This window comes from Camelus bactrianus, chromosome 3, assembly GCF_048773025.1.
Source record: "Camelus bactrianus isolate YW-2024 breed Bactrian camel chromosome 3, ASM4877302v1, whole genome shotgun sequence".
Classification (NCBI taxonomy): domain Eukaryota; kingdom Metazoa; phylum Chordata; class Mammalia; order Artiodactyla; family Camelidae; genus Camelus; species Camelus bactrianus.
In genome coordinates, this window is record NC_133541.1 from 96,459,943 (window position 1) to 96,472,420 (window position 12,478).

The 12,478-nt window shown below is 51.1% G+C and overlaps 1 protein-coding gene across 2 annotated transcripts in view; it reads left to right on the top strand.

Moving 5' to 3' along the window:
• Positions 1 to 613: 613 nt before the first annotated feature.
• Positions 614 to 12,478, top strand: part of TGFBI (transforming growth factor beta induced) — a 31,813-nt gene continuing 19,948 nt past the window's right edge. The window contains exons 1-2 of one of the 2 annotated variants that reach the window (XM_074360713.1): positions 614 to 821; positions 5,386 to 5,484. In XM_074360713.1, the coding sequence (XP_074216814.1) occupies positions 688 to 821; positions 5,386 to 5,484 (233 nt within the window). In that variant the 5' untranslated portion in view covers positions 614 to 687. The remainder of the gene's footprint in view (positions 822 to 5,385; positions 5,485 to 12,478) is intronic. The other variant, XM_074360712.1, reaches the window with a different exon arrangement.

Below are 12,478 nucleotides of genomic sequence, written 5' to 3' on the forward strand. Positions count from 1 at the left end.
TCTCTTTGCAGCATCCTCTGGCATGTAGTGTTGCACTGACGTTTATTAAAAGAGACAGAGAATGTGTACCAATGGACGGACCCCACCCTTCTCCACGGTTTCCAAGAGTAGCTTGGAGTCTAACAAAATCTACCCCCAATTTTTTTTTTTTTTTTTTTTTTTTTGGCTTCTGTCAATCGTAAGCTTTCCTCCTTATCAGTCTTAAAGTTAGCAAGCCTGAGAGAGCAGAGGGGTGCTCGTGGAATGCAGAGGCAAGTGTGATGGGACAGTATTGCAGGAATCAGCATGGACCGAGACCAGTGAGGGACCTTTGGGCTCAGGACCCTGCAGAGATCAAGGAGACAGTGAAGTAGTGTGTGGAGCTGCCTCTCCCTACTGCCTCCCCTTCCGGGAGGACCTGTAGCCCCGGGTGCCTGCAAGCCTGTCGGTGGACGGCAGAGAGGATGAGAGAGGGGGCTGGTTGTGAACGATAGGGGCGGAGGAGAGCGAGGCGGGGGCGTCGAGGGGGAGCGGGCGGGAGCGGGGCGGGCCGGGCCGGGAGGCGGGGGCGCAGTGAGCCCGCAGCCCGCCCTCCTCCCGCTCCCCGCCCCTCGGGCGGCTCCCTGCGCTCCGCTTACTTAACCTGCCGGCGGCGGCGGCGCTCGCACTCCCCGAGCCGCTCGCCCGGTCCGCGCGGCCTCTCGCTCCATGGCGCTCCTCGGGCGGCTGCTGCCCCTCGCCCTGGCGCTGGCCCTGGGCCCCGCCGCCACCCCGGCGGGCCCCGCCAGGTCGCCCTACCAGCTAGTGCTGCAGCACAGCCGCCTTCGGGGCCGGCAGCACGGGTAAGCGGGCGCCCCGTCTGGGCGACCAAGGGACGGGCCGTCGGGGGCTGTCGGAGTGGGCGGGGGCGCCGGGGACAAAGCCCGAACCCAGAGCTGGTAGCGTGGGGCGCTCGGAGGGACCAGGCCTGCAGGAGGTGGAGGGAGAGAGGTGGGGACGATGGAGGGAAAGGCTGCCTCCCGCACTGTGCAGAGGAAGTGGATGGGAGTGTTGACCCGCGACCCCACTTCAGGCCAAAAGCCTGAGGGATCCTGGGCTTTCAGCTTCTCCCAGCAGATAGCAGAGAGAGTTGGAAGCTCTTTTTCTCAGAATCACTGTGGAAAGGTGGTTAGGGCAGAGAGGGAGCCCATCCAACAGGGCACATATTCCAGTCCAGCCAGGTACTTGTCCAGCGCCTGCAGACGTGACACTGGGGTCACACAAGCTGGCAGCACCCAACGTCCCCAGGTGCCTGTTCATCTGGCCAGGCCCTCCACCCACCACCTTGGCTGCAGACAGTGCTGTCCAGGCACAGCCAGGGCAGAACGGCATCTGCTCCCCTGCCAGATGAAGGGCAGGAGAGTGTGCTGGGCCTCACACACATTGCACAGAGGGAGAAACTGAGTCTGGAGAGGATGCACCACTTCCCCATGGTTCTGCAGCATGTGCCAGAGCCGGGATTGGAATCTCTCTTAAAACAAGAGCTGGGTTTGTAAATTTGGGACATTATCATTGCAGATACTCCTGCAGGTCTTAGGGGGCAAACCCAGGCAGAAGGTCTGACCTGCTAAAGACCCTAGAGCAGACCCAGGCAGAGGTGGGCCGTGCTTCTGTGTCCTGTCCTGCTTCACACAAAGCCACGCTTTGCCGCAGCTTCCAGCCTTCCAGTTGGGTGCACCAACTCCTTTTTCACAAGGAAAAACTATATGTGGCCAGAGGTGTGTAGCAGTTCAAATGCCACTGGGTCTGGTGTTTGCACTCAGGTGGTGCCCAGACCACCATGTGACTGGGCAGATCTGCAGTCAGATCAAAACTCACTGTTGGAAGTGATCAGAATTGACTTCCCAGGACTTTACAAAGCCTTGGCCCCTACCCTCAGGAGTGTCCCTCGTTGGGAGTAGTCATCGTTGTTCCCTCTGCCTGTGTGTGGCCTTACAGTCTTACTTGGCCTACAGGTGCCCTGGGCTGCGGCGAGGGGACTGATGGGAGTGAGTCTGGCCACTCAGCAGAGTGAAAGCCATCAGGCCATGCTGCAGCCTCAGTACCCTCCCTGCAGGACAGAGGAGAGCACGGGGATGTCCCAGGGTCTTCAGGAAAATGGAAGACTCCCCTGTGACTTGGGCTGTGTACAGAAGAATGGGAGCAGGGCAGAAAGATGAGGGGGAGGTGAGCATAAAAGTAAAAATGTGAGCAACTGGCGATTTCATTGTCTCTGCCCAGCTCACCGTTGTCCCTCTGCCTTTCTCACCAAAGATGCATGTCACATTTGGGTGCTGCAGTCCATCCGGGAGGTTTCTGTTCCCTTTGTGTCTTAGCCTCTAAGTCAGAAAGAGACCCCAATCACCCTGTCACCCAGCATGGTGACTGTTCACCCTAGAGGTGTTGACAGGGTTCCAGCAGAAACCATCTCTATGGCAAACCTCCTTCCCTTCAAAGCCCAGTAGAGTCACAGACCAGCTGGAAAATAGGCTTTTTTAAAGAAATGCAAATGCCCTTTTTTATAAATTTCAGATATTAGATCAACTTCCTCCCCCCCCCACCAAACTCCTGCAGGCCAGTCCCGTTGATTAGCCACTCACAGTGCAGTTGGAAAGGCCTGTAGTGGTCTGTGAAGGGCAGAATGGGCCACGAAGTCACAGGTGTGCACCGTCCCCTAGGGAAGTCAGGATACACAGGCAGGCGAGCTGTGACAAATGGTTGCAGATGAGCATTGACTCTGACCTAACTGTCCCTGAAAACCTCACAGGGCTGCCTGGCTTTGTCTTTGGGGATGGCACCCTGTGCAAAATGGATAACCTTGTTCAAGCCCTTCTTTCAAAGTTAGAACTTCTGGGAAGGGAAGGGAAAGCCCTTTCCTGTTTTAAGGAAATGTAGTGCGCACTCCACAATGTGAAGGAAGAAATAGTAAGTGGGCCATGCTCACCCCCCTTTATCGCTGTCACCACTTTTGCTTTCATCTTCACCGCAACACAGCGAACTCTGTAGTTTGTGTTCCCATTTTACAGTTGGAGACACTGCAGCTTAGTGAGATGGAGTGACTTAGTCCAGACACAGAAAGCTGTCAAGAGAGTCAGACTATGACGTGGTCTCTTGACTCCCAGCTGTATCTGTGTTGCTAGAGAGAAGGAAAAAAATAATACTGAAAAAGAAGTAAAAATGCAGTCACACTTTCTAATATCAACAACCAAAACTGGATGGAATTTTCTGAAGCACTTGATTTTCAAATCCAAACTGAACAGCTGTGCTGTTGTACGTGAGGCAGAAGGCCCAGAAATGGCTTGCTTATTTCAGTTAAACTTCAACATGAATTTCCTTTGTGCACAGCCCACCCTTCCTACCCAAATGTGAGAGGGAGTAGGTTACAGAGAACCCCAGCCTCTGCTCCTGTCTCAAAGGGCAGCAGCCGTGGAAACACTCCACAGAAGAATGTTGGAGCCACATCCTCAAGAGACTCTGAAGATTCACCAGCCGCCCACGGAAAGTTGCAGGGAATTCATCGACAGTAATTATTTCCTGCTTGGTCAGATAGAAAAACTTCTGAAATTATACAGCAATAAATAGCACCTACGGCTGGAGTGTAGCCAGCAGGGACTCTCTCAGGATTCTCTGGGGACTGCTATAACCTGTGAATGCCAGGCAGCAAACAGAAGCAAGGGGAAGTCTGTAAAAGTCCTCTGGAGGCTTCAGGCATTTAGTCAGACCCAGCGGAGTGAGGGACAGGGGCTGTTCTCTCCAGCCTCAGTTTCTCTTGCCTTCAGATTCTTACAGTGTCCCACTAATATTTACTGTGCCTCCTGGGCCAGCTCATCTTGGGCTGCTGAACCACAAACTGGACAAGAGGTGGCATCCACATGGTAGGAGAGACAGGGCAGGGAAGTAAAGGGTCAGCGTGCCCTCTCACCCAATAACCTGGCTCTGAGTATTTGAGAATTGACCAAGTTCCTGCAGCCGATCTGATAGGGATGGCAGGTGCAGCTCTCACTGCAGTATCAATGTCTTCCTGAAAAATACCATGCATCTCAAATGATGGCTATTGATTATATGTGTAAAGTACAGAGGAAATGATATTTACAAGTGATACCTGAAGTTCTCTGGGCATCAAGGTTTTGTGAAAGTGCTTCATCTCCTCACTTTGCTTTCCTCTGGCTTGTGATTCAGCCAGATGAACTGCCTGCCTCTGGCCCAGGAAGCCCCCTTTCTCATTGTTACCACACAGCCACAGCTGCCTCCTTTCCCAGGGGCTCCCAATGAAGGTCCTGCCATCACATGGCCTGAGCACTGTTTGGGTCGGAACTTGGTACACTGGGTAAAATACAAAAGAACAAAACCCCACAGCTCTGGGAAAGCAGGCTTCTCAGCAGAGACCTGGGGCGTTTGCACAGGGTTCCTGAGGATGCTTCTGTGCCAGGTGGTCCTGGGAACAGTATTTTCAATAAGGCCATTCCAAGCTCCTCTGCATCCAGCCTGGTGCTCAGCCCCATCAAGAATGTGAAAAAAAGAACAAGGCAGAGCACTTTCCATCAGGGTATTTTGGAGGGTAATTAGAGAGAGGACACACACACTCTAATCAGTTTTGGTTTCTGTTTGGTAACTAGTGTCAAACAAGGGCTGTATCATCCATCAGAGATGACAGAAGAGTGTCACCTGGGGCACTGGAAGAGAGCTTTCTGGGGGAAATGGGACTTAAGCTGAACCCTAAGTGATAAATGATAGAGAGGTCAGTGAGTGAGCATCTCCTGCCAGCCCGGACAGCAGTCAGCCCTGCCCTCTGGTTTCCGGGATGGGCACTCCTGATAGGTGCTGTCTGGGAGCCAGGCAGCTGCCTAGGGATGCAGAGGATGTCTGTGTGTAGAGCTGTCTGGGAGGTGCTGGGGCCCGGACCTCATGACCACAGGACCAGCAATACCCACTGGGAGGCCAGGTTAAAACCTTGGATGTTTGGGTTCAGTGTGGGATGGGGATGCACAGAAAGACTGGGGCCTTCTCTCAAAGCTTCTGCTCTCAGCAAACACACCACTTTTTACAAAGTTGGTGTTCTCAATCTATAACATGTGATCTAATCACTTTAAGGTGTTTTTATTTACATTTACCAAATGTCTGTCAAAGAAGAATGCTTAAATGAAATACTGTCAGTGTATGAGGTATGTTTTGACAATATTTTAATTGGAGGGGAGTTTTGGGGGGAGCTGATGGAAATCTAAGTCAAAGTGTACCCCCAAGCCAGCCCCTGGTGCCAAGACTAAAATGACAGTATGTTCTCCATATGTAGAACATTCTGATGACCCAAAAGGGCCCACGTGATGGGAAGGACGTGGAGAGGGATGGACACGCTGACCATCTTGCTAACACTGCAGCTTTTGTTTTCAGCCCCAATGTGTGTGCTGTGCAGAAGCTCATTGGCACCAACAAGAAGTACTTCACCAACTGCAAGCAGTGGTACCAGAGGAAGATCTGTGGCAAATCAACGTGAGTATCTGTAACCACCTAAGACCCCCTCAGCCCCCCAGGAGGCTGCGCTGGGTGGGTGCCGGCTGCAGGTGCCCCCAGGCATGGGCCAGCCTTCTGAAGGATCAGGCTGCCTAAGGAGCCTTGAAGATACGTGTGCAAACATGTCAGGGAACTGTGTGCTTGGGAGTGGCATTTTGAGTAAGCTGGCCAATTTTGTCTTGCATTTTTAAGGCTCCTGACAAGACTTGGATACATTTTTCAGGGCTGATTCGGGGTTACAAGAAGCATAAAATGCACTCATGTGTCTCTAAGTGCACAGAGGTGCGTGTCTGTGTGCTTCTTAATCCTCACTAAATGATATAAATATTCAGCGGAGAAGTCATCAGCTTGACTCTGAGAAAGAAAAAACCCTTTGGTGAACTTCTACACCATTCCTGCTCTGCAATCCAGGGTAAACTCCCCAACAAGACTTAGCGGGCCTAGAAATATGCACATTATAAGACAGCATAGCATACTAAGAACACAGGCTCAGACTCCCTGTTTCAAAGGCTGGTTCTGCCACTTACCTGGACAGGTTGCTTCACCTTTGGAACCCTCAACTGCCTTGTCTGTAAAGTGTAAATAACAATAGGACTACCTCATGGGATTGTTATGGGGCTCCAATGAAGCAATGGTTATAAGAGGCTAAATCTGGTGCCTGACACACAGTGAGTGTTCGGTAAATGCTACCTGCTGTTATTTGCAAATCTTGGCCACGCAGACAGAAGTGGGAGTGCTAGAGGGTGTGGACCAGTGTGGTTACAGTAGGGCTTGTAGCTGCCTCCGTCAGTGTAGAGGGAGGGAGGTGGCAGTCTCCTTGAGCGCCCTGCTGCCTGTGTGTTCTAACAGAATTCCAGGGAAACCTAATCTGTTTTGGCACCAACCATCAACAGATCTCAAACCTGGCTCTCTCCTTCAGACAGGAATGTGTGCTGTGCAGAATTCCCTGAGCCACTTGTGAGGGCCTGACCTTCCTTTCATCAGCGCAATAAGAGAATTAAGAGATGCTTAGCCACTATCTTGAACCCTTTCCCATGTTAGAGATTTTTAAATGTATTGCTTGTGACTAGCTTTAAGAAAGGGAAAACACTCTTTCCTTAAAATATACATGGAAATACATATCCCAGCTTGTGAGCCCAATTGTGTCCTAACAGCTATCAGTCCTAGTATGAATTAGGGAAACTATGGATCAGGGCAGAGCTGGGAAGAGACCAGCAGCAACCTGGAAGCCTGTCGAGGGCAGGGCCGTAACAGCTGGTTCCCCACTTGACCAAGCCCAGCCTCAAAGCCAAGAGTTGAGTGAGCCAAGAGGACCCACCTCCTGGGTTCAGGGAACTAATACCCAGCCAGAATTCTTGCTGCTGTGGCCAAACGGGATTATGCCAATTTTATGCCACATGTCCTTTCCTGGTGCCCAAGTTAAAAAAAAAAAAAGAATACCTTTGGTACTCTTTGGCTATTCCCAAGTGTATATATTATCCACTTAAATAAATAATTAATTCCTTAATTAAACACAGAGCCATGTCCCACATCATTGCTTCTTGGAAGGTAACCAAAGCCCTGGCACCAAGCAAACAGCTCTTCCACATATCAGAGCCCCTGTGTTGTAAGATGCCACCTTTTTGTTAGTTCTGGTTCCCTAAAAATAGGACCCGGTTGTAATGTCAAGCTGGCAGCAGGGTGGCACTGGCCATGGTGTTTCGGGGTGGCCCCATGTTGAAGCACTTGCCTGACCTGTTAACAGTAGCTCAGTGATATTCCCCAGCAGTTCCCAGGCTGACACTGCTGTGGGTGGTGCGTCGCCTTGGCTCGTTGGTTCTTGGTACCTTCACCTTCTCCACTGATGTGCCGGGGTGGGTGCAGGCAGCGCAGCTGTATTTTGACCAGATGTTCTTGGTGATGGGTTATCAAGACACAGTGGTGCAGCACCAGTGAGCACAGGGAGAGCCCCACTGCTAGGGAGAGGAACGGACATGTAGGTGAGGGTGGGAAAATCGAGGTGTCAAGTGCGGCCCAGCTGAGCTCAGGGCCCAGTCCCAGCCACTGAGCTGGTCTAACAAAGCCAGAAGGGAATGATCTGCACCGACGATTCCGTGATGTGTTGTTGCCTTGGGCAGCTTCAAAAAGAGGAAATAGGGATAGAAAATCATGAGTTGATATATAAAACTTCCTGATCCAGGAGAAGACAGTCCCTTACTAGAACATCGCGTGGTGTCAGGAAGGTGAAGCTGACTTGAAAGAAGTCCAGAGAACTCAGGGAGGGAAAGGGGAAGTGGTGGGACTCATCTCTGTGGTCCCCGAGGGAGCTGAGAAGGAGCAGTATGTGGTTCACTTGTGCCCGGGACTGACCCATGAAGGAGCTGCCCTCTGAGCCCCAGGAATTCAGTACCATGGGTGGGCAGGAGGGTGTGGGGAGAGCGCCGTACTGGCTGGAGTGGATATCATCCTGGTGAAAATGATCCCCTGGTGTGTTTATTGGGGAGAGGACCAGACTGGGAAGCGAGGAGCAAAGAGGTGGTGGTTGGAACAAAGAGGGCCGTCTCAGCATGGGGCCAACCTGGGCAGTGGGAATTTTCTCAGCATGACTCCAGGGAAGAGGCTGGAGCAGAGGTGTGTATAAAAGAGAGCAGAGTGTCACAGGGAAGGGGTGATACAGGTCACCAAGAAGCCCAAGAGCTGCAGAAGATTTTGGACTTAACAGCAGGTAAGTGACACTACATACAGGGCCAGGGGATGACGACTCTGCCGTGTCAGGTCACACAGAGACCCAGGAGCCTGGAGCCAAGTGTCTGCTGCTGTGAGGCCCCGAATCCACCTCCACCTCCAGAGAGGGCCGGCACTGGCCACACGCAGCACCTGGCACCCCCATCAGGCCATGACATCCATCATCTTCAGACAATAACTTTTCTGCATTTCCAAAAAGGGTCTTGGTGCTATTTGTCAAGCCTGACACATGGATTTTATTATAGGAAGTAGTTACCAGTGGGCTCCTATTTAGTGACTTTGGTAAATTTTATTGCTTGGAAATTCATGTTAGCTTTTATTTCAGATCCTATAGAGCATGAGTGTGATAAAACAGCTAGTCATGCAAAGAGAGTTGGGAGGAGATGGCATCCCACTCTGTGATTTCAGGCTTCGGTCTAATCCGTAACCATAACATTTTTACATACAGCAGCTTAAGCAATGTTGCAGGAAGTTGTGGTCAGGAAGCCTTGCTGCCTCTGACAGGCCTCCTTTGTACAAGCCCTGGCAAGAGGGAGGCCCATTTAACGGCCAAGTAGGAGCTAACATCATAGAGATGCAATAATCATAGCAGGAGTTCAGGCGTCCTAAACGTGGCACAGGGAGGGCCAGCCAGGGAGCTGGCAGGTAGGGATGGCAGCTGTCCATTGAAAAAGGCTTGACGTTGTTTCACAAGCAACACATTTCACAAGCACAGCAGCTATTCTCTAGAGCCAAGGTGAGCTGGCAGGACACTCCCCTTTCTCTGGTAGTGAGCATGGCTTTGCCCAAGGGCTGAAATAGTCATTCTTTAGCACTGCATTTAAACTTAGAGATTTGACTTCTGCCAAAGCCAGCTGGTGTATGGTCGAGCTTTTCCATCAGCTGGCAGAGCTGTTTCCAGTAGATCTTATTCGGACAGGGCACCCAGGGACATCTGCAGTGAAGCTGAGGAAGAGCCTTCCTTCTCCTCCCTTTCCTGTATCCCGCAACCTTGGTCCCAAGAGGAAAAAGAAGAGGATGGTGAGAAGCCATCTAGGGATGCCAAGCTGTCCCCAGACTCATGCCAGCACCTCCTTTCCTGTTTTGTATTCCCCTTTGCAGCTCCCTGAGATCCCATGGCTAACCTGCTCTGAAATAACTGAGATTTGACTTACACCAAACACCAGGCGTCCACCGAACACCTCTGCTGTGCAGGGCTTCCTGAAGGTTCTGTCCCATTCAGTAAACTCCTAGAAGGCAGCTTAGCTGACAGGAAATCTTGTTCTGTTGAGTATTGACATGAATCCACTTACCGTCTGGGGAAAGGCCTCATGGTAGACAGATAATGACCCCCTAAAGATGTTCACATCCTCACCCCTGAACCTGTGAATATGTTACCTTACAAGGGAAAAGAGACTTTGCACGTGTGATTAAGTCAAGGAGCTTGAGAGTGGGAGGGATTATCTTATTTATTTTATAAATCAGTTATAATTATTAGACGAATTATCTGATGAGTCTAATATAATCATAAGGGTCCTTCTAAGAGGGAGGCAGGAGGGTCAGAGAAGGAGATGTGAGAATGAAAACTGAGCTTAGAGTGATGTGGCCACAAGCCAAGAAATGCAGGCAGCCTCTAGAAGCAGGAGGAGAAAAGAATAGATTCTCCCCCAGAGCCTCTAGAAGGAATGCAGCCTTTGATTTTAACCTCAAAAGGCCTATTTCTGACTCTAATATCCAGAATTGTGAGATAATAAATTCGTGTGGTTTTAAGACACTAAATTTGTGATAGTTTGTCCCAACCACAACAGGCCCTATCTGTTAAGTCACATAGCTGTGTTATGAGGGCCTAATGTATTAACAGTGTGATTTGATCAGTGATTTCCTGCTGGACGTTACTTTCAATGAAGTTACTAACCTATCTTTAGTTTTAAAGTTTATACCTGGAATGTTTTAAGATGAAGCTGAACACCTGAGTAAATATCAAGCATCTGTTAAATGCTTCTTATAAGTTGGCTTGTTCAGTTCTCACAATCACTCTTTAAGATCAGTATGATTATTAGCCCATTTACTGAGAGGAAGACTGAGGCTTGGAAAGCCTAAGTCACCTGCTCTGAGTCATTCACTGGTAAGAGGGGGAGCTCTAGTTATTCTGCCCCCAGGGAGAATCCAGCCCAGCAGCAAATGTTGGTGACATGAGGAGACCCACAGGTGAGCAGCTCCAAAGTACCTCGGTCAACTGTTCCAGATTTCTTTTCAGCCCTAAAACCTGTGACTTTAGGTCCCAAGGAGAAGGCCTTCTCAGGGTTAGGAGAGGCCCAGAGCCACCAACGTTCTTTTGATTGCTTACCCGCAGTGTGGTGGTCATCTGAACCCCTGTGCAAGGGGACTCCCCAATACCCCTGGTCAGATGGAGGGTATGGAAACTGAGGAGACACAGTTAGCATCCAGGAGCCCCCCAAATGCCCTCACACACCACACACAAACAGACTGTCTCCAAAAAATGTAGTGTATTTTCCAGAGGCTCCGTCTCGTCACTCACTGAGCTGGGTGCTCATGAATGGGGTAGTGGTGGAGTGTCTGGTGGTAGACAGCAGATTAGAACAAGCCCTGTTTTACCAGAGGGCTCAAGATTTTCATTTTCTCCTGGAAGGCTCAAGAGAGCTCAGCTGAGTGCAGAAAATGAACCGTCCAGGCAGGCAGCGTCGAGGGTGGCGTGAATGTCTAGACGACGGCACTGGTCTGTGTTTGCTCTGCGATTCCCTCGGAAACCATGACACACTGAGTGGTTTACCTTCCGTCGCAGGAAACTGGCTCCCAGGCTCCGTTCCTTACTGCACTCCTTCAGAGTGTAGTTAATCCCTTGGCGTTTACAGCCGTCACAGCAGCCACAGCTGAGCAGCTCACTTGGGGGAGAGTGAGTCTTAACTTGCTACATTAACTCCTTGGAAGATTATGATGGGGACAGAAAAACCAGTGCTTCTCTTTGTATCCAGTTGTGAGTGAAACCTAGGAGGGGAATAGAGGAGAGCTTTCCAAACTCTGCTCTTTCTGTTCTTAGACCTTGGACTGACACTCCCTTTTTGCCCCCACCTCCCACCTCTTTCAGATGCCCTTCTAAATCAGGCACCTTCTCTCAGTTTCTTCCTCCAGTCGTTCTTCCCACCCGGGAAGCTGGAACAAGAAAATGAATGTCTCATCGCCCAAGAGGATGTGCTTTTTCTGAGGTTTTTACTTACTGGAATGTGTCAGGCCAGGGAGAAGCCAGGAGTCTTTAATCAGAACAGCTTTTGCTGATAATATTCGATCCAGAGACCAGCCGATTGGGACTCTCTGTGCAGGGAAGCCAAGGAACTGGGAGACATGGATGGAGGCTCCCTGTGGTTTCCATCCTTTTCCTGCATTCATCCTTGAGAGATGGTGTCCAGACCATGACTCTGTGATGGCCCCAGCCCCATCTCCCACAGCCTGTGTGTTCTCCCCAGGGCCAGAGCCCCAGGAGCATGGTACACGGGGCTGAGAAAAGGGTGTGCTAGTTCAGAAAGCTTTGGTCAAGATCGTGGACTGTCTTCTCTGTCTGCAGTTTCCAGCTGCCCTCTGCGTCTCTGTGGCCAGCCAGGCTGCTTCTGAGAAGTGTTGCTGGGAGAGTTGAGCAGGGAAACTGTCAGCTGTGGAAGTGTTTCAACACATAAGGCTGCTGGGCTGAGGGTGAGAGGCATGGCTCGCCCTTGCACCTAGAGAGAGAACCAGGGATGCCAGACTGTGGGTAGCACAAGGGTAGAGGAGGGAGGGGTCAGCAGGGCAAGAGGATCAGGAGAAGGCTTCCTGGAAGCGAGCCACAGTGGGCTGACCGGGACGAAGCCTTTGACTGGGGGACTGAACCTCTGCAGGAGGTAATGTGCCCCCGACACCCAGCCTCTGTGGGACACCGGTTCAGAAAGCCCACCTGGAGAGAAGAGGCAGTGACCACTGGTCACAATGGAGAGACCGCCCGTGTCCTCTAGATGTCAATCTTTACAGATCAGTTTGCTTTCCCGCAAATATGTACACTGTTGAGAGCAATGTAAAAGGGACTGGAGTTGACAAAATGTGAGGAGAGTCCTAGATTTTCCTTGCCCAGCTGTGATCTTGAGAGACCCCTTGCAGGCTTTTGGGTTCCGTCTGGAGTTTCCTTCTCCAGGCTGAGACTTCTCTGCTTACATCTGTCCCTGCTCCCCCGTCCACAGCCCTCCATTTCTCCTGTCATTCTCCCCACCTCTCCTCCCCGACCCCT